At 33.0% G+C, this 22,922-nt stretch overlaps 2 protein-coding genes across 6 annotated transcripts in view; one reads left to right on the top strand and one right to left on the bottom strand.

The window, feature by feature from the left end:
• The window catches only part of LOC148614505 (kyphoscoliosis peptidase-like), a 32,800-nt gene extending 14,660 nt beyond the window's left edge, over window positions 1-18,140 (top strand). For 2 of the 3 annotated variants that reach the window (XM_088588611.1, XM_088588610.1), the window contains 7 exons: window positions 291-372; window positions 2,259-2,331; window positions 4,074-4,189; window positions 4,594-4,710; window positions 5,237-6,961; window positions 16,811-16,850; window positions 17,713-18,138. In XM_088588611.1, coding sequence (XP_088444737.1) covers window positions 305-372; window positions 2,259-2,331; window positions 4,074-4,189; window positions 4,594-4,710; window positions 5,237-6,548 — 1,686 coding nt within the window. In that variant the 5' untranslated portion in view covers window positions 291-304 and the 3' untranslated portion in view covers window positions 6,549-6,961; window positions 16,811-16,850; window positions 17,713-18,138. Of the gene's footprint in view, window positions 1-290; window positions 373-2,258; window positions 2,332-4,073; window positions 4,190-4,593; window positions 4,711-5,236; window positions 6,962-16,810; window positions 16,851-17,712 lie in introns of all 3 variants that reach the window. The other variant, XM_088588613.1, reaches the window with a different exon arrangement.
• Window positions 1-22,922, bottom strand: part of LOC148614504 (uncharacterized) — a 58,556-nt gene that overhangs the window by 33,309 nt on the left and 2,325 nt on the right. Inside the window, exons 2-6 of one of the 3 annotated variants that reach the window (XM_088588618.1) lie at window positions 17,096-17,204; window positions 10,747-10,850; window positions 10,433-10,529; window positions 9,605-9,804; window positions 8,068-8,260 (exon numbers count right to left, since the gene is read on the bottom strand). In XM_088588618.1, coding sequence (XP_088444744.1) covers window positions 8,138-8,260; window positions 9,605-9,804; window positions 10,433-10,529; window positions 10,747-10,850; window positions 17,096-17,204 — 633 coding nt within the window. In that variant the 3' untranslated portion in view covers window positions 8,068-8,137. Of the gene's footprint in view, window positions 1-8,067; window positions 8,261-9,604; window positions 9,805-10,432; window positions 10,530-10,746; window positions 10,851-17,095; window positions 17,282-22,922 lie in introns of those variants that run through there. The other 2 variants (XM_088588620.1, XM_088588619.1) reach the window with 2 other exon arrangements.

Below are 22,922 nucleotides of genomic sequence, written 5' to 3'. Positions count from 1 at the left end.
ATCAGCAACTCGGTGGGTGTTTCTAGAAAAACAGAGGACGCTTACTCTACCGGTGCACCTGGTCCATGCTCCCAGTTTTTAGCGGAGTCCGAGTTGCTCATTAACTTTTGTTACTTTGTATGTATTATGTTGGTTATTTCATGTTCTTTGTTGTGTTTGTCTGTTTTCCATGTCTGGTATTTGCCCATAGATTGCATTTTTTTTTTATATATTTCTGCTGGAATCTTGATTTCCTTGATTGCTCTTTTGTAGAATGACATTTTACATAATATAACATTTCTGTGTTTTAGATTTTGATTCTTAAATGGGCAATTGTCTTTCGGCTTCCGATGTGGCACCACTGTGTGTAAAGGAGGTAGATGAGAAACCCCTGTATGTATAAAATAAAAGCCGATTTTTTTATGTAACATATTAACATGCATTTTTAAAAAATACCATATCTTGAGTTGCGTTTTAAATCAGGCTGCTAACATGCCTAAAAGTGATATGACATGAATTTTAAATATCTTTTCTTAACTTAACCTTCACTGTAAGGAGAATGGATATGATAGATATGTCAAAGAGAAAACTACCTTCCAAAAAACGTTCGTTTAAAAAGTAGAGATGTTTATCATTATCACTACGATGAAAACTTCCCGTGTGACTAGTGGGTTCTCTCGATCGCTCATTTATCTTTTCTGCAAATGACGCACTACATGCTCAAAACGTTTCTATATGAATTAAAAAAAACGGAAACATAACACAAATAACTCGCAATTACAACACATAAGTTATATTTTCCCCATTTTTTAGTTGAATTCCTAATCTATTCCCCATTCTCAGTTAAAATCTCGACTTTAAAAACATTATACATCGTTGTTACTCCAAAAAAGATGGTACATCTAGATACAAATATATAGTTCTTGGTAGAGATTCCTCATACTTTGTAAGAAATAATTCCAAATCATCTTCCAAATATACAGAGGAAGATGTTTACAAAATGCTGGAATTTTTAATCGACAACATATTTGTCCAGTGTGGTGGACGTGTTTTTCAACAAACGGTCGGCATTCCAATGGGAACAAATTGTGCTCCTTTACTTGCTGACCTATTCCTTCACTTTTATGAGGCTGACTTTATAGCTGATCTAATCAGAAAGAAAGAATATCGTTTGGCTATATCCTTCAAACTCAGTTTCCACTATATAGATAACCAATTATCTTTAAACAATCGTAATTTCGGGGATTTGATACATCGCATCTACCCAAAGAACTTGAGATCAAGGGTACAACAGACACTTTAAAGTCAGCCTCATATCTTGATCTACACTTAGACATCCATGGTAAAGGAAACTATTGACCGAACTTTACGACAAACGGGATGACTTTTCATTCAGAATTGTCAACTTTCCTTTCATCTGTGGCAACATCCCTTCAGCACCTGCGTATGGAGTGTTCATATCACAACTCATACGTAATTCCAGAGCTTGCCAAAACTACGCAGACTTTTTGTAGAACTCTAACAAATAGGCTTCTGGAACAGGGTTATGTTGCTACAAGATTGAAGTCATCACTACAAAAGTTTTATGGTCGTCATCATGAACTCGTGGATCGTTACGGTGTATCCATCTGCACCATCAGAACTGATTTGATCAACGTGTCATAGTTTTCCTTTCCTCGTTTGTCTACCCCGGACTTGACTTTTTATGAGCAACTCGGCGCGTGTTTCTAGAAAAGCAGAGGACGCTTATCATACCGGTGCACCTGGTCCATGCTCCCAGTTTTTAGTGGAGTCCAAGTTGCTCATTTACTTTTGTTATTTTGCATGTATGATTTTAGTTACTTTATGTTCTTTGTTGTGCATGTCTGTTTTCCAGGCTGGTCTTTGTCCCTGGATTACATTCTTTTGATTACCGCCATAACCTTGGTTTCCTTGATTTTGTTAAAGTTGTGTGATTTTTAATTTTGGTATTATTTTGTAATGTGATGCCAATTTCGCTGAATCGGTATATTTGTATTTTTATTGGACAAGTCGAAGGCATGTTCTTGGTGAGGGAAATGTCTGACGTTTCACTGAAGGGATACCCATGAAAGGTCAATAGACTGTCTTTTGCTGTTTTGGTAGGGTTTGTAGTCCTTTTAACACATTCCCGTTTTCCACTTTGTTCTCTATAGTCCTCTATTTTCCCTTACATCTCAGTATATCATATCTTTTACATTATTTAATTTGATAGCAAACAAAGATACAAGTTTTCTTCTAATGTTGTTTTTCCTATCCAGAAGACAGAAGATTGCTCCTGACCTAAATATCACATTCGAGGATCTACAATCGATAGACAATCATGCTCTACAGGTAACCGTATTTCAAATAGCGTAACCTTAAAGACATTTTATTTAATATAACTTTAGGCTTAGGCTTTGAGGGACTGAGCTGTTTCTGTTGGAGCTAAAGTCAATATATGTAGCAAGAGTCACTCATTCCAAACTGGCTATCCACAGTTATAGATTTTTTACTCTATAATAAATAATGCATTTCAGCTAAACTTTTTATAGACACAATATTTAGCAACCTAGTTGCTATCAGTTTTATCAGTAAGTGTGATAATACAGTTGGAAATGTTCTCAAGATCTTATTGAAATATTACAACGTGACAAGCGTCTCACTTTTCACCCTCTATAAATACCATTTCACATACACAGCTAAAACTGAGGTTTAAACAAACAGATAAAATACATTCTTCCAACAAAAGATGGAACTTAGAGAAACTTGTACAGTTATTTTAAGATATACTACAAATATCATCAAAAATAAATTATGTACAAGAAGTACGTAGTTCGTTTTATACATGAAGTACGTGGTTCGTTTTGTACAAAAAGTACATAGTTCGTTTTTCCTTTTCGTCATTTTGACTCGCTCTGAACTGTTTTCTTGCAGACTTTATTACTTCTTAAGTAAAGGTTGTGTCGTAATATGATTTGCATTTCTTAAATTTCTTTTTATATTTTCTTGTATAGATTAATTCATTACCAACAGGAAATTTTGCTTTGCATCGTCCGATAAATGTAAATCTTTGTAGGAATCGGGCAAAATGGGAAAATTCAGAAACATGCATGTCAAACCCCACCGATCTGACAATATAATTTCACTCAATCACAATTTCTCTATTTGAAAAAGACCATTCTTTGACCTCTCCATTACTGGCTTTGTTCAGAAATATTTCAAAAGAAAGTTAGAAAAATGATTTTGACAAAATTATCTGCCCTTGAATTGTTCATTTTCAGTGCATTTCAATGAAATCATGAGTTAATTTACCAAAGCGATGTGGGAAAACTTTTTCTCTTTGATTTTAATGGTCCATATTGTTAACTTACGCTTTCAAAAATTGTTTTTTTCTTGTTTCATGTTTTTATCGGGTGTCTCTAGTAATGTAGAGGACGCTTACCCTGCCGTCGCATTTGGCCCATGCTCCCAGTTTTTAATGGGGTCCGAGTTTATTTATTTTTTCTTGTACGTATTTTTTTATGTTATGTTCTTCGTTGTGTGTTTCGTTTTCCCTGTCTTGTCTTTGTCCCTTGATTTTTTTCCTTAAAATCTTGGTTCCCTTGATTACTCTTTCACCCACTGCCTGATTCCAACAGAGGCTGACACTTAAGGAGGTAGACCTAGGGTAAGGGACATAAGTCATGAAGTCAGTGACATGTTTGCATCATATTCAATTTCACCAAAGGCTATCAAGCTTTGACATAGAATGAAATTAATCTCAGTTACTTTGATGCTTACATGACATATATGTAAAATGCTGAATACAAACGTTCTGATGATTTGTATGGGTTGTGTCCCTTACCCTAGGTCTACCTTCTTAATACACGTTTTTAGTGTTCTAAACAGGAAATCTGTATTATAAAACAACACAATGTTCGTCTTTGTATAGTGTACCGACCAAAGACGCAAACAATACATAAATAATTACTTATTCATTCCTTTACAATTCTTCGATTTTAAAAGAATTAATGAAGAGCTTTTATTCAAAAATAGATTGTATCTTATGGTGTTAAACATTTTTAAGAAAGATTTTGTTTTTATTATTTTTGAAGACTCCATTATCAGCAGAGTCGTCAATCCAAACGCTTGCAGATTACCTGGCGCAGCCTGCTTCAAGTGACGTAGAGATTGTCAGAGCATTTTATATCTGGATCTGTGAAAACATTCGGTGTGCTGTTATCTTGACAGTTTCCATTTTTCAACTTTAATAATTTAATTTCTATGTAACAAGCTTTCCGATATGTTGATTTCCTTTTTAACAAAGCAGGTTATTCTGTATAGCCTGGTTTGGTACTGTGTCGTCTTAAACATCGATTGGTCAGCAATCCGCGATTCAAATAATCCTATACTACAATGACCATTTACAAAACAAAAACCTGTTCAAAAATTAGAAATATTTCTTAAACAAAAATGTCTTTTTACTCATCAATCATGTTCGTTTTACAACACTTTAGTTTCCAGTCGTATTCAATTATTTTTCTACTTTTGGGATTTTGAAATAGCAACAGTGCACACTTTCTCTTTATTAACATACCAAATGAAAACATGAAATACACAGTTACTTTGTTTCAGATATGACACAGAGTCCTACTTCGGTGGAAAGACGGCTTCATCGGATTCGTCTGATGTATTACGGTCTAAGTCCAGTGTTTGTGAAGGCTATGCTAGTATATTTATGGAGCTTTGCAAGTAAGTAACTACTGCAAGAGGCAAATAAAATTACTACGCGTTGCCCTCCTCGTGATAGCTCTAGGTAACTTATCAATAATGTTTTTTTATACAAAACAGATAAGTGAAACAAAATCATCTTGTCTAATTCTCAATGCCAATGATTCAAATACGTTCTTAAAAAGCTCGTTCGATTACGCTTTAAAGAAAAGGTCACATGGTTATGCCAATCAAGTGAACAACTTTGTTGTAGACAAACAGACAGTGTATTAAGGTTTTACATAAATTTTTATGTAGAAAATCATGACTATATTTCGAGAACCTGACAGGAACTTATCAGATACAACCCTAAAATGCCGAAAGTATTATAGAATCCACTTCGAGAATAAGCATAATTCATTTTGATATATACAATGATGATGTAAGTAACAGTTGTAGCCATGTTCTATTTGTTTTGATGCATGGATGTTGGGTTATTCTTCTAGTTACCAACATTGAACACCACTATTGTAGAGGACTTAAAACTCAGCAATTGTTTAAATTGCAGGGCAAAAGATATACATTGCAAAAAGATCAGTGGATACGCAAAAGGTTATGGACACAAGCCAGGACAAGTCATTTCGTATGATTCGAAAACGAACCATGCTTGGAACGTCGTGTTTGTACAGAAAAAATGGAGGTTTATAGAGTCAACATGGGGAGCTGGTCATATTGACGAGAACAAAAAATTCGTCAAAATGGGTTCAAACTTTTACTTTTTTACAAAACCTGAAGATTTCATTTTTGACCATTACCCTTACATTGGTAATGATAGAAATAGCAGTAAAGAGTGGCAACTTTTATCAAAGCCATTGTCATTAGAAGATTATTCAAAAGCTATAAAACCAACAAAAGAAGCAAGGGAATGGGCCATTGAGTTTTCGTCACATCGCAATGAAATCATTGAGGTAGCAGGATCAGTCGAAGTTATATTGAAATCATCAAGAAAACAGTTGAAGAACTTAAGCGTAAATTTTTTTAATGACAACGGGACTCGATGCATGTCATCAGCTGTTATCATTGCAGATAACAAAACTAAATTTCGGATCATTGTGAAACCGAATGAAATAGGCAACTATGTGTTGAGCATTTTTGGGAAGGTAGATGCTTCGGTAACTACCATGCCACAGTTAGGAGAATATTTCATCAAATGTAAGTCGATATACATAGACAGCCCCGGATTTCCGCCTTACAAATACTTGTATGGCCCATCTAATAATGTTGACGAAAGAGGCTTTGATTGGTCAACTTTTCCTAAAGCCTATCAGGAGGTAGAAGACGGAGAGCTTATGCTAAAGATTAAAACAACGAGGCATTTGTCGGTCTCTGCATCCATTATGAACGAAGAAATTTCGATTAATGATAATTTTGTTCTTCCTGAATCCACAGCAGAAGGCGTTCTCATCAGAACCAGATTAACTACAGTGGGATACTTCAAGCTTACCCTTTTTAGTAAACTTGATGGATCAGAAAAATTAACAGAAGCATTTAACTTTCTTATCTATAACAAACGATCATCCGATATTCATGAACCATTTCCGAAGGTTTTCCAGTGTACTTCAAAATTTCATTGTCATCTCATAGCACCGCTGTCCCAAAGTCTCAGTTCAGATGAGATTACATTTAAAATGTCATCGCCATTTGTAACAAGTGTCATGATAAAAACATCCTCCGGGAAGAAGAAAACTTATCCAAAAGAGGAACGAGAAATCTGGGATATTAAACTAAACCCAACCGAATCAGGGCCACTACATATCTACGCAAAAACTGAGGATTGTGACACTTCCTATCAAGGGATTTACGAATATGTCATTAAATAATATGATAGATGACTTTATAGATAACCTGCTTGCATATGTTTTGATGGAAAGTAGGATGTAATTATAACTTAATAGGCATGACCATCATGATATTTATACTTGGAACAAACCATATCAAATAAATAGATCAGTTGTATTTAATCGTAATGCAAGTAATATTGAAGTCGATAACGACTTCAGAAAAACAGAAATTTGAAAATCAAATATAAAAAAATAAGCAAAGGAATTAAGCTGAGAAAAAAAAAGCAGAAATTGAAAGAAAACAAAATAACAAATTAAATATGCCAGACTTCAGATATAGCAGTTAGCATGAATTTGGAGAAATGTTTGGTTGTTTGAAAATTAATGTCGACAAACAAGAGTTATCGGTGTTCCTGATGAACTTTACCTTAATTTTGTGCACTTTTATTTGGGTAAGTTTCCTTATCTTTTCGATTTTGCAACACTGATCCATGTAGATAAGAAAAGATATGAAAAGGATTTAATGAAATTCAACTCCCCTTCTAATCTGTATTTGGAAAAAGGTTACCCTCTCCTTTACAAATCAGAAAACAAAATTCGAAGCCCCCATATAAGTCTTTTAAAATAGTTCGAGAACTTTTCTCGGCGGTATGAGTTTTTTTTTAAAAATCAAATCAAACTGACGGATGAGAATAGAGAAGATTACAAATTGGATATTCCTGTGTAGAAAAAACTGATCTCAGACCCCCCCCCCAAAAAAAAAAAAAAAAAAAACTTAGAGAAATTGTGTTAATGGAAATAATTGAAAACAGATAAAATATAAAAGCGCTTGAATAATTTTATTGATTGCGTATTAACATTCAGACAAAGTGGGTGGGAAGTTCCAAAAACTGATTATCTGCTGTCCAAAAAATACCGCTGTTATTACCTGAGCAACTTGTATGTTTTGTTATTAGCCTGTCGAAAGTGAAATCTGAACTATTAAATCCATTGGCAATCTACAAAGCGAGCCTCTGTTCATCCTCCCGATAAGGCTTACCCACGATAACCATTTTGCATCGTTTTCAAACCATGTAAATGGTGTTTTCGGACGTGCATGATTTTTTTTAATTTGGAAAATTTTGCTGGCCCAACAACTACGTTCTTTTTACAATTAAGTAAAACGAACATGTTAAACATCGTTATTGTTTGAAATGTCTTGCGCTTTTGTGAGTGACAGGAGGTGGTCTATTAGCACACTTGATAGAGATTGGAAAGAGTGCGCTTTCAAACACTTTCCTTTTCTTATTTATTTCCTTCCCTTGTGAAATATGTCAAAACATGAACTTTGCCTTCAACGAATGGAAGCTAATATAACTTTCCCGAAATCTTTAGTAAAGATTCTGTTACTATGAAAATGTAATTAACACTTAAATTTACCCATTGTGTATCTCATATTGAAGATTGTATCTGAATGTTGTCAGCTGAGGAAACGGGGGTTTCAATTCAGTGATCATTAGTCACTGTTTTCTAGTTTACCTCGTTTTAAAGAACATGTACATTGAAACATAAATGGTCATTAAATTCAGCCACTTTTATTAGAATATGATTAGAAGGCTCGACTTCTTTGCTTTTTTTCTGAACGTTTATCATTTTTTCTTGAAATGATGTTTCTGAACAATCTGACAGCAAGCAACTCTGCTTCCAGCATTTCCTGTAGTTCGACTTCCCGCGTTATTACCACGACCTAGATCATCCCTATCAGCATGAACCTATAAGTATAACATCTAAATGAATGTATTAGATTAAGCTTTGTATCACAAGAGTTCTTCTTTATAATAATTTAAAAAATATCTCAAACAAAGTTTAGCACTAGAGCATTGATAAGTGTACGAGACTTCAGTGATCACATTTCTAATATTCCAACGGTTGTCATTAAATGGCTTAATCCAATTTGAAAGTGTTATAATTTTGAAGTTTCTAGAGGAAATAATTAAAATAAATTGAGTAGTATTTATGTATGTTTATTCGGGTAACATTTTATTCTTCACAAAACGTTCTTCAACCATATAATAGGTCACGCAAAACTCACTTTGCTCAGTTTGTATTGAAATTTCTTTCGGTAACATTGCTCCGATGATTTTCGAATATTAGCTGAACAATTAGTGATGTACCGGAAATTCGTTTCAACAATAGTTTCGGTTCGTCTAGCGAATTTATCCAAGAACCGATGACTTACGATTATTTTAATTAAAACTCGCAATTTCCCTGGGAAAATGTTACTTATTACAATACGATGAATAAATATTTCGTTGATTAGTATTTTAATAATGATTAAACGTTTTTTGTTTTGTTTTTTTTTTTCATTTTTCTTTTCTTATTCTTGACATAAAATTCTTATTTCCAGTTTTTGACTAGTATTCTGAATTTTATACTTTTACTTTAATTGGCTCAATTTTAAAACATGTAGTTCGAGTAGAAATAAAGCTAGCAATATTTACAATTGAATTCATCCTGTTAATTGTACATAGTAAAACGTTGTTCAAGTAGAGGCTGTCTGATATTTTTTTTACTTTCAGTTCGCAACCACATATATGTAATAAAAATAGTATAATACGAATTCGAAGTAACAAAACATTTTGTTTTTTTTAATCCAATCGATTCTCTTCATTTTACATAATTTTTACAATAAATCTAAAGTTTCTTGTTTATATATTAATTAAAATTGAAAATGTTTCATCGTAGTACACACAGTGCATTTTGACAAGTAAGGGCTAATTCTGTAAAAACTCCGTTAGCTGATTTTTTTTTTACTAAACAGTCAATAATGTAACGCATCTCATCTCAGTGAGTCATATTTTACTTACAATTCCTTATTAAATATAAGGATAAGCTTACGCAAAACGTTTCCGGATGAGTTCAAACGGAGTCCATTGCATATAATTTGTCCAGGAAACATGAATAACATTTAATCGCATTTTCCCGGAAAATACACATCATATAAATGTTTATACTGAATCAAACGATAAATGAAAATGACAAAAATATATTGTTGGATAGAAAATTATATTATGATGCTTCATATTAATTCAAATAGAAGTAAGTGAAAGTATTACCACTATAGCCCGTCCGAGGATTGATAAGTGCGGTTGTTTCACTAAACTTATCTGATCATCGTGGATATCAACACGTGCCCTCCCAAAATAGTTTGCTCTTATATTTCCAAGATCTCCAACATGTCGATTACTTAGTGGGTCAAATGGTGCGCCATGATTTGTTTTAAAAGGATTGAAATGACCTCGCGCATTGTTGCAATCTAAAAAAAAAAATAAAAAGCAGTAAGAAACAAAATAATTTCGAATGTTTTCTATAGTTAAATAGTTCTCTTGGTACTTTTTACATCGGTAATGTGTTACTAGAATATATAACTTCAATTGTTGTAAATAATAATATCGATTTGTCATGGTGGTCTTGACGTTGTATGTTTCATGCATTCATACATACACTGTTGAAATTCAGAAATAAATGACGTATACTTTAAGACATACAGAACGAAGCCGGTTTTGAATGTTTCGTCAAATTAACAATTAACATAAAGAACCTTTACTACAAGACATTCATGTGGTAGAGCTAAGCATGTGTGGTCCAATTCGAATCTGAACGTACTCCATGGATGCGTTCTACCCATCTCAAAGTACTACTAACACAAATTAAATCTAAAGTGCTATTCCTGAGGATTGCATGTTTATTGAAATATTTGATTCGCATTTTTAGCTATTTCTCCCATATCGGAAGAGTTAGAACAACCAAATTTATTACAAAATATTAATGGAAGCAGAGATGTATTGTTTTATAACTTTATCTTAAAGTTGGAAGTTAGATAAACTATTGTTTATCGGTGTGTTTAATGGTTTATTGGAAGTTTAACTAATAGAGGTACGTACTCCATCCAAAGTTACCATTTTCATGAACATGAAAACCATGTAATCCTGGTTTTAATCCGCGTATCTTTCCCCAAACACGGACAATATTTGAGTTAACCTAAAATAAAAAAAAGACCTTGTTGCTCGTTTACTTATCTTAATTGACCAATAGTGTTCTACACAATAAATGACCCAAAACGAAAATTCGATTTACTACTTCATACTGGTAATTTGTCATAAAACAGTCTGAATTATTTGAAATTAGAAAATGATGTTGCGTCACTTCCGAAATTTTCCCAAATGAGCAAACTAAATCATTCAGGGTACTAGTTTACCTCCTGAAACAGGTTGATATTGCCGTAAACTGGGTTACGACCTGTTGGATCTCTTAGCTGACAACTTGCATGTATACCGTCATGATGGTTGTATCCATAATGTCCTAGAATTAATATAAAAACTTATTTTAGGTGTTGCCTTTGAGTGAGGGGAGCGGAGCTATTTGTACTCAAATTGCATTGAATTTCATAGATAATGCACCGGTATGTTATTAAATCGCTGATTTCTTGACCATCAGGAATACACGAGACTTTCAATTACACATGGACGTTGCGTACGTTGTTGGTGCCACATTCGACTGGACCGGAGCTGGTTATGAAAACTGAAATATTGCTATTAGAATGTGGGGTTATCAAAGGCAATATAGATATTAAAATGTTCGAAAATGGTTGTTGTGTTAGGATTACATTCATAAATCTGTGAAAGATGCCGTTATTTGTGAATGGAGAGCAATATTCTATCACAAGAATAGTCATTTTCATATGTGGACGGTTAACATTACGAAATGTTTGCTTCCCATTTCACCAATATAACTAAATTATTTCTTGGCGTTTTTTAATAAAACAAACTGTTTTGAAAAGAGCAAGTTGTGTTGCAGAAGACGTCATATTTTTCATGACGTAATGATAAGATCAAAGCGTATTACAATATCACAAATTGCCCCCTTTTGATGTTGGCATTGCAAAAATGGAAAAAAACAGATTTGAAGACAAAATGTTAGACATTTTTTTAGTTATGCGAACAGCTTTTTTAATCGAGACTTTTATTTTCTATATTGACAATTTATTACATTACTCCAATGAAATTTTATATAAAATGTTCTATCAGTCTTTTTGTTAAAAAAGATGTCAGAAATCTTATTTTTTTTCGACGTTGGCCACTGGCTACTTTCTTGCTAACGGCTGTAAAATATAACAAAGAATAGTATTTTTATCAAAGTATATTCACGCTTAAAGGACTGTATAAATATTCAGATTATCATGTTTATTCTACAAATAGTTTTATTGTCTAATAGTAGATAAACACGCGCGTATGTTGTGATGTCACGTTGTCTTTTTTCCCGACGTTTTCTACACGTTGCATGCTACCCGGTCTTTATCAAAAGCTTTTTTTTCGTTAGGTTTGTGTGAACCAATAACTATGAAATTTTGAATTTAATATGTATACATGCTGCAGATAGTATATTCTAGAAATAATGGTACTTGGTTGAACATGTATCTATGCGCAGCATTTTGTCTGTGTCTAACCAAAATGTCACAACATCTAAAATTTGTATATTTTGTTTATCCATACGTACACCATGCGAAATTCGCACGAATTGTTCAAAAAGGCAAATGGTGTTGAGACTATTTCTTCATATACTTAAAAATGTATTCAACATCATCTATGATTTTGTCAATTCATTTCTTGTTCGGCTTATATATATATATATATGTAAGGGTCTGAAAAATTCCCAACGATGTTAGAACTGTCAAATTTGCGAAGCAAATTTTTGGTCGTTCCCTCCGCGAGACTCGAACTCGTACCCTGTGACATCTATGGCAACACCGCCTGCACTAAGTCCAGCGCCCTAGACCACTCGGCCAGCTAGGCTATATAGCTATATATATGTGTGTGTTTGTGTGTGTGTGTGTGTGTGTGTGTGTGTGTGTATGTGTATGTGTGTGTGTAAAACCGTGTCTAACAAAACTGTCACAAAGCTCAGTTTCCAAAGCAAAGTTCTGTTTTAAGACGTAAAAACTCTTTTAACGTCAATTTTAAAAACAATAAAAAGTATTGTAAAGTTACGATGCTAAATTAATACGTTTTTAGCGAATCTAATAAAGTGTGAAAGAAATATTGAAAAGAAAACAGGAAAAAGAAAGCCCCCTTCCTTGCGCGCACTCCTGTTTGATCATATGCAATGATGTCTTGGTGAAATCGGGATCAGCGTGCAAGCATCAAAGTATTTTGAAATGTGTAGACACGCGCTTGCGCATTCGCTTGTGAAATATTGCAAAATCAACGTATTTCATGATCGTCTTAATTACCTCTTTACAATTATTTTAGCTCTAAACTATAATAAGCTGTACAAATATTGTAAAATATTTTGTTTTTGATTTTTTTCTTAAATCTTAAAAACAAAAAATAAGTCGATTTTTCGGGTATTACTTTTTTGACCACTTATAACATGAAAACCGTAGGAGAAATCGGAAATCTGCATCTGTCACTTCCGAAATTCGTCAGCTCCGACAGAGCGATTCTTTGACAGTTGATCTACATAAATTACATATGTAGGAAATCGCTGACGCCCCGTCCCTATTCAAAATCAAAATCTAGCTACTACATTGAAAACAAAAAGCATGTCTATTTAAGTTAAATGATACATGCATTTGTGTCGCAAAACCTCGCTTGTTTTTGCTGTCAGAAATAAGCGTTTTATTCTGTACCGTGTCGGATGCTGAACCATAATTATCCTTTAGAGCAAAAACATGAAAGGAAGGCAAAAGAAATGATTCACTCAAATAAAATTTTATTACATATAAATTTTAAATTTCTCTTTTTCCAACAACAGTAATTAGAATGTCCTGAACGAAATAAAAGGGAACCAAGATTCTAGTGGAAATCTAAAGAATGTAATCCAGGGACAAAAACAAGACAGGAAAAACAGACACACACAAAGAACACAAAATAACCAAAATAAAACATACAAAGTAACAAAAGTAAATAATCAAACTTGTCTAAATATTGTCAAAAAATTGTCGAAAAGGTGACTAAGCCATGATAGTTATAATATTCGAAGAGGAAAAAACTGAAAATTTCGATTTGTGAAACTTGAGATTTTTAACAAAGAGTTTATTCTTTAGTTTGTACTAAGGAAAAACATTAATTTTGAATGCAGACAACTCTCTACTTAAATTTTATGACATCTGAATGACTTTTTGAAGAATTTTATTCATTTATGAAAGACTGCTCTGTGTTGAAATTATCAGGTTGATTTGCGAATTTAACCTCGACATCAGAATTATGCCAAACGTCCAAATCAATTCCATTTAAAAAATAACGCTTTTCCTGCATCCTTGGCAAATTACAAATATAATCATTTTGAAGATACAAAAACAAGGGAACTAAGAATCCAGCGGAAATCAAAATAATATATTTCTACGGAAAGACTAGACAGAGAAAATAAACACACAGAGCAAGACCATTAAATAACCAAAATTTTAATGCAAAATTGGGGACATTAGATCAAAAATGAAACAGTTGCAATCACGAATGTGTTAAACACAGTACTAAACAGCGATGAACATTTTTTTTCTATTTGTCGTATTTTTATTTTTCTTCCATAGACTACCAAAATTGACAGAGTCAACTGTCAAGGTCACGACATCAATCCACAATTAATTATTTTGTGAAAACGAATTGCTTCTTCACATAAATGCGCTGTCTGTAATATTTTCTCAACGAATTCGACTTGCATATAAAATGGTGTTTCTAATTGTGTAAGCTAATGACATGTAATATTATGGATGACATTACATTCTGCGTATAATACAAGTTAAAGTTAATGTAACACATGTGTTGCATGAGGGAAAGTTTTCTCCTAAAAATCTTCATCGTGTTTTGATGACGTACTGCATTTTCAATGCATAAAGTTTAATATATACGATAAATTAAAAATACAATCAAATAAATGGCAGCCATATTTATGCAAAATTAATCTATACTATCGTAATTTCAACTGGGCATAAAATTGTTTCCATCATGATATATTTGATACAAAATCATTAACATCAGAGAACTGTAAGTACTTCTGTTTATAAAGTTAACATTCATAGGAAAATCAAAAAACATATAGTTTGACATTAAAGTTTACAGAGATAAATCAGCAGAAATAGCAAAGTGTTCTTACTTGTCTCAAGGTACTACTTACGTTGATTATTGTCTTGTTTTAATGGCAGATCATAATCTCTTAATGTAGTTTCACAAGTAATACAAAAATATTTGTCTATCGTCTCATAGACCATTTTTAAAATGTGGCTGTGATGACATCATCAACCTTTTCACTCGTAAAATTTTGACAGTAAAGTTAAATTATAGAAATTACTGTTTTATGTTTATTTCTATTTGAAAAGACTTCAATGTCCGTGGTTATTAAGGTAATTTTTTCAAAGACAACACACACAATATTACAATCATTTTTTTCAATAACACTATCTAAAGTTTAAGAGATTAAAAGGTTAGTTTAAACACATGTTATATAATGTTGGTTTTTTTTACATTGCGGGATTAAGCTTAAAACGACCTTAGTAGGGTAAAATTACTACAATTGGTAAAAGATTTACAAAGATGCAGTTTTTATTTTAATTTATAGAGAAAAATTATCTCATTTCTTGTAAGGAATAGGAAAGCTATGTAATCATCATCATTGACAATTATCATTATCTTAGTATTATGACAAAAATTAATTCATGTAAAGTTTACTTTCAAGTAGGGTGAACAAAATCGACACAGAAGTAATGAATCTCAACATTTTGTACAAGTTCAATGGTAATAGTTTATTTGCCAGTGATTGTTCACGTCTATATATTTAACAAGACTCTCACGTGTTTAACATAGAAAATAACAATAGACGTCAGCTACAGTAGAATTGGATAACTTCCAGGAGATATTCCTTACACAACAAACTGTCCAAGAACTCAAATCCAAAGTAGGCATTTTTATTCAAATGTTGATATCATATTACGTTCCTTTAGAATATATTAAAAAATATCTTAGGAGGTTTCCTATGTTTATATGCAATACGAATTAGGCTATTAGTACCAAGTTTCTCAACCAGGTGTAGAAAATAACTGCAACTACTATTATCACTGGATACAGACATGTACCATGTTCTAGTACACTTTCAAAGTTTTAACTAATTTTGATGAGATACAGAATAGTGGCAGTATTGGATAGGATGAGATGTGAGTTCTATTAATACATTCAAAACTGAAATTGTTCTGTATATTGACCTAATCAAAGTTGATTTAACATAACATTTTAATTGGAAATTGTATATATTTTGTACACCACCTTTTTATAGGATGGAGGAAACGTCAAACACTCTGATGTACGAAATGACATAAGGGCAAAATCACTTTGTTTCAGCATTACAGCAAACCTAAAGATGGTATGCGCTGCAAACATTATTAAATACATTTTTTTGCTATGGCCTTTTTTGTACGCCAACTGTTTTTTATAACAAGGCTGTTTTTTTTAAGGAGAGAGTAATCAAGGGAACCAAGGTTATAGCGGTAATCAAAAGAATGTAAAAAACAAAGACCAGACATGGAAAACAGACATACACAACAAAGAACATAAAGTAACTAACATCATACATACAAAGTAACAAACGTAAATGAGCAACTCGGACTCCACAAAAAACCGGGAGCATGGACCAGGTGCACCGGTAGGATAAGCGTCCTCTGCTTTTCTAGAAACACCTTACTAAATATTTAACTGATTTTTCAATTGTGAGTTAGCTCCCTTTGTCTGTAAATAATAGTTTGCATCATTTTATTTAATAAATGACATTTAGTTCGGAATATTGTTTATTATTGTCCACATTTTAGCCGACAGAAATTATAGCCAGTCATTTATGGAACATTTTAGGATATGGCAGACATAAAACAAATTAGAGCAAATCATTGTTACACATGAAAGTGGACTGATACTGACACTATTTGTACTGATTCAATTACTTTTAAACACGTATTTAGCATTTTAACGTAATATAAGATACTGTAGGTCCACCCGGCATACCTGTATTTCTTTTTCCATTAATGAATAAAACATTGAAAATAAAGGAATTTGTCATAAAAATAAAAACAAAAACAAAAAAAACAAAAACAAAAGACATTATGCGACTCTAATTTTCCCATGATTAAGACAACAAATAAGATATTTTTACTATTCAAACTCTATTGATCTTCGTTTTAAATAATAGATGCAAATTGAAAATGTAATGTGATAATAGACACACAGACTAAACTTTAATATAAAATGTTTTGATAAATGTTATAAGATGTTTTGTTTTTTTAGACAACATCAAGTTACGTTATTTGAAAGATAAAGAATGACAGTATGTATGAGTTAGTACACTTAAGATATATTATTCCAGTGCTCATATTTTGGTATAAAGATTCTTTTTATTTTCCCAAAATATAAATTTAAATGAACATATAATGTAATTTTTAATAAGATAACATAGGTCACCAAACTTTATTTCGAGAAAGCAATGTAAAAATATTTTTATTACCAAAATCAATCTGGTTAAAAGATGTGCTGAATACTTATCAAAACTCTTGAAATATTGTTTTGACTTACCTGCATAGTAATGGTAGGACATTGCCCATCTGTCGGCCACAGCAAACACGTAAAATAGAAATACCAATTCCCAACGAGACATGCTGGTAGTAGAGGCTGCTTCTTTATTCTAGAAGTAAAAATATATTTGTTTTCAAGCAAGTATGACCGTTTTCCTTTGTTTACACCGTTCATGGGTGTTGGAGGTAGAAGCACACTATACATGGTGTTTAAAAAAATATGTTCAATGCAACATGTTGCTATTTCGGGAAGATTGTTATATCTGCAGGAATAGGTCGTGTATAAATATCAGAATTATAATATTGGGGAAAACTAGAACTGTGTTCACTTAGTCGATAATAATAATAATAATGCGGGAAATTAAAGAAAAACTTATTCATCACCTCGTCATTGAAATAGCAAAGGGATATAGTAAAGTCATTGTCCGTTGGTAACACCCTTGTAAATTCTGGTCACATATGGTAAACACATCTTAATCTTTATGAGTGTACTTAGAACCCTATTGATTTTAAGGAAAATTATTAAAAGGAAGTGTGATAATCCATCTCTAATTTCTCCTAGTATCGCTTATTTAACCACGGTGTATGTTTCTTTATTATTCTTATCATCCATTTAAGTTTGTCACCAAATATTGGCGGAACGCAACCAAATCTCAGTGACAACCAATCGATCGAATGAGAATCATGTACGAACTGTTAGAGTGAAAGCAAAAAAAGTCAACAGTAGGGTGATTCAAATAAATCGATAAAAAAACATGGCCTCAACTTGAACACATGAAACATGGACGATCGTCATGCGCAATGTAGCGAATCGAAAAGATAGATTACATGTAAAAATTGCAATGAAGATAAGGAAAGCAAGATGTCACACAAAAATCTAAAGCGCTAGCAATATGAACTCCCACAAAAAAACCAAGTGTGACATCAGGTGTTCCGGAAGGGTGAGCATGTCCTGTTTCATCAGCGGCACCCGTCATATTGCAAGTGCGTATAATCCAATGATAGTCTAGCCAGCAACAATAATACAGCTACCCGAGTTACAAAAGGGTATATTGTCTCTATCATCTGTGAGACAGAAACTTCATAACGGTTAATCATAGTGAAGATATAATACAGGAACGGTAGAAACAGTTCACTGTGAAATGTAAATATTTCAATTGGAAAATAAAAATCATCACGTGCCACACAGATGTCATGAACCATCTATGTACAGTTTAGGTGTAGGTAAGAATCAGTGGTCCTTTTCACAAAACATCGTAAGTATAAGATTAGTCATAAGTTATGTCGTCATAGTAAATGAAAGTATTTTGACGTCATAACTTACGAGTAATTTTACACTTACGATTTTTTGTGAAAAGAACCACAGAAAAGGGTGTATCAGTTGTCTCCTTAAATTCAAGTTCATTTGGGTAGATCAGAAAGTAATCCTTTAAATTAGTATTATTCAGAGATAACACATCGCCTACATGAAATCCGATTGTGGTGGGTGCAGAAGATTTAGTTAGTTTAAGTTTCTCTTTTTGAGACAGTAAGTTTTTAATACATAATTTAAGAATATATGAGCTTCTTGCAGATATTCTACTATCTCAACCTAACAATCGGATGTCATCGGAAACAATGCGTTAAATACACATGCCAGCCAATCGTTTACGCCTCATTATTAACATAATGCCAATGTTGAACCTTTTTTGTGTTTTGTGAGTGTGTGTGTGTGTGTGTGTGTGTGTGTGTGTGTGTGTGTGATTTTTTTTGTGTGTTTTTGCATAAACGAATGCTGAACATGGGCAACCAGTCGTGTAAAATTGGTTATAGTTGAGGAACTGACGGTTGCTGCTAGGTCAAGTCGTTGGTTTGGCTGAATTCGCACAAAGCACGGGATGGTGGCTCTTAAAAAATGCACACATGAACAATAGAAAAAGAAAAGAAGAAAGAAATTTTATAATTTACCTACACGGAGAAAGTCATGAAAAAGAACGAAGTATCTTGTGTATGTTTAAAGATATTTTCGAATGAAAAACTTAATTTTCCCTTTCGTTACGGACAACTAGGGAATCGACCGAAAATACACGATAATGCAAAATGACATCATTTGTACAGCTAGGTGACGCACAGCTTTCAAAGAGTTGGTCAGTATAATAAAAACTTAACCAAATGTCGCAATAGATGTGTGTCAAAACAATATAATGCTCCGTTTCGAGGGTTTGTGAGAATAGCATCGTCCATTATTAGAACAAGAGAGGACTTCTTCGACAATATTTTTATTGTCCATTATTTGGAGGTGTACGTGTTGCAAAAAGGCCGATAAAGCTAAGGGACGGCTAACAGAGTTGTTTGAAGATATCCATGTGATATTTCACACATATATCCGGTATTATAAGAATTCCTAATTCATATACTGTAAACCAACCTATTTTAGTTAATTTCGCGAGCAAGAACATAAATCGAGTCCCTTCGTAAACTACATTGTTAGTCGCGAAAACTAATAGTAAATTGAATTGATAACTTGAAACATGAAAAAAAGATGGTTTGTGTATTGTCTTTTAAGAGATGTCCGGGTACTGAACCTTCAGGTGTGCCACAAGGTTCAGTACTTGGACCTCTCTTATTTGTTGTTTTCATTAACGATATAGCTGTTAATCTTAGCTCTTTATGTAGACTTTTTGCATATGACACAACATTTAAACAACTCTGATCGCGATAGCGAGCAAGTAACAACGGTCATTAGTCGTGATTTAAATAAATTCATGGGCAAAAACTTGGTTAATGACTTTCAAATGTGGAAAAAACTGAGATTATGTTATTCTCTAATATCGAAATACCGATAATTTTATTTTTCACTAAATGAAGTTGAAATTCCAACCAAATTCATCATAAACACCTAGGTATTACATTTACTAGTGATGCAAAGCGGTCTGTACATATTGAAAATATAATAGTAATAGTTGAAAAAAACCAACATCTTAATGTATTACGAAAATTGTAATTCCAACTTACTTCTAACATTTTGGAAAAACTAAATTTATCTTATATTCGACCATTAGTAGAATATGCCCCTGAAGTATGGGACAACTGTAATGCTGGAAAATTAGAAAGAATAATCAAGGGAATCAAGGTTACAGCGGTAATCAAAAGAATTTAATCCAGGAACAAAGACCAGACATAGAAAACAGACATACACAACAAAGAACATAATGTAACTAAAATCATATATACAAAATAACAAAAGCAAATGAGCAACTCGGACTCCACTAAAATTTTGGAGCATGGATCAGGTGCACCGGTATGATAAGCGTCCTCTGCTTTTCTAGAAACACCAGTCGAGTTGCTCATAAAAAGTCAAGTCTGGAATAGACAAAAGAGGAAAGGAAAACTATGACACGTTGAACAAATCAGTTTTCATGGCGTAGATGGATACATCGTAACGATCCACAAGTTCCTGATGACGACATAAAACTTCTGTAGTGATGACTTAAATCTTGTAGCAACATAAAACTGTTCCAGAAGCCTATTTGTTAGAATTCTAGCGCGATACAAAAAGTCTGCGTAGTTTCGGCAAGCTCTGGTATAACGAATGTGTTGTGATAAGGACACTCCATACGCAGGTGCTGAAGGGACCAGCGTATGAAGTGTTAAGCTGGCATATCATTTAAATGCATGTAGTCCTTAGTTTGTACATTAGTGCAATTTATATTCAGTTTCTTTATTTACGGTGCATCATAAGTCATACAATAAGGACACAACCCATGTCATGCCCAAAACTGTTTAATAATAAAGTGTTTTAACTCTTATGTAAAGACCCAAGGAGCGAATCAATGTTTAAACCAAAAAATGCTATCCTTAACGATTTGACAATAATATCAAAACTAAAAGTTTGTCTTTGAACTACATATAAAGGACAATGAAAAAGGTAGTGATCAACAACTTCAATGTTAGTACCATGGATATTTTTTCTTTAGAACAAATCCAAACAGAAGCGGTAAAGATTTTAAATGGGTTACTGGTGTTGACAAAAATTGAATATATATATATAAAGAAGTAAATTGAAAGACAAAAGAAGAACGTTGAAAACGTAGAAAATTACAAATGCTCTATATTATCTAACAAAAGCATGCCCCTGAATATTTGTGTAATCTTGCTTCACCTAAGGTACAATCTATTTCCAACTATTTATTGCGAAACGGAGAGAAAATTAACCCGACTAAGATATTCTGCATCTTTAATTTCTGAATTATGACCTACACATGGTAAATATCATCAAAGATCCGCTATGTAAATGTGGTACTAACATTGAAGATGTTGATCACTACCTCGTTCATTGTCCTTTATATGTAGTTCAAAGACAAACTTACTGTTTTGATATTGATGTCAAATCGTTAAGGATAGCATTTTTGGTTTAAATATTGATTCGCTCATAGGGTCTTCACACAGAAATTAAAACACTTTATTTTTAAGCAGTTTTTGACATGCCATGGGTATTGTTCTTATTGTATGACTTATGATGTACCTTGATACTCAACCCCGCATGGGAAGAATTGGGTTGATTCTACATACGATGGGGACATAACATTTTGTTGGTATAAGCTGCCTGTTTTAGAACTGGCATATCAGTTAACTGCATGTGTTCCTTAGTTTGTACATTAGTGCACTTTATATTCAGTTTCTTTATTTACGTTGTCTTAAATAACACTATAACAATAAAGTTGAAAAGGATAGCACTTTCCGTATATCCGCTACACCCTTCATTTCGTGCATTATAAAGCCAGGACATCGTTGTTTCTTACAGATAATTTGATTGTCTTTGTAGATATAAACAACTAAAATCCTCAAAATCTTTCGTAACACAAAGTTAGCCAATCAATTTCACGACATGAGAGACGCTGACCATCAGCTAACTATTTCTATACTTGGTTTAATTATAGTTTTCGTGCTGACATATATACGCAATACTGTTAGACCCGGTTTACATCCATATGTGTAGTACATGACGGACAGAGGGGTTTCTAAACGCCCTCGCTATCATTTGGGGTCTCTCACGGGCGGTGTTAAGCATCGAAGCGTTTACACAGTCCATGGGCATAACCATACCCTCGAATGTGGGCCATGATGTGTTCGGGGGAAATTAGTTGTCATGTGACCACGTTCATTTTGTAGGGTTGATAGGTAGGGGTTTATTTTTGTTTTTATTTAAATTTTGAAATGAATTAAGTGTGACACCAAACTCAGAATACAATGAAAACCAAAACTGCAAGTTCACACTACACATAATAACTTGTAAACTCTTCCAACATTTTTTTTATATAAAATTTGATTTATTGCGTTTTTATTGGAAAATTTGCAGTCATATAATGATTTGACAATGTCGTCTCTGTTGTCAATGCATGTCCATAGACACTTAGTTCATGTGATAATTACATGTAATATAAGTATTATTAAACAACTACCCAAAATACGTTAAAATATATCAAAAACTGACCAATTGATATGAATTCAACCAGGCATCTATACGGGGCCAATATGGATCAAACCAGGGCCAATACGGCATCAGAACTTCCAGTCGTTTGAAACCGCCGTTTCGAAAATGATATTCTCACTTCATTATCCTGCTGGATTATTTATGCATATCTACCTTAACATGTATATAATTTACCAAACAAATAAGATACTTAGAATAAGGTAAGAAAACTTTATTTTGATTTGGCATGTCATTCAACTACAATTACAAGCTCTAAGGAGCTTCAGACCAAATATGAAAACATTCATTATGTAACATAAACAGGACAAACTAGAATCAAAGCATGTGCACATAGAAACACCCCCTCCCAAAAAAA

This window comes from Perna viridis, chromosome 6, assembly GCF_037379345.1.
Source record: "Perna viridis isolate PV_CMFRI_1.1 ecotype Kerala chromosome 6, ASM3737934v1, whole genome shotgun sequence".
In the NCBI taxonomy this organism is placed as follows: Eukaryota; Metazoa; Mollusca; class Bivalvia; order Mytilida; family Mytilidae; genus Perna; species Perna viridis.
This window is presented reverse-complemented; position numbering and strand designations above follow the sequence as displayed.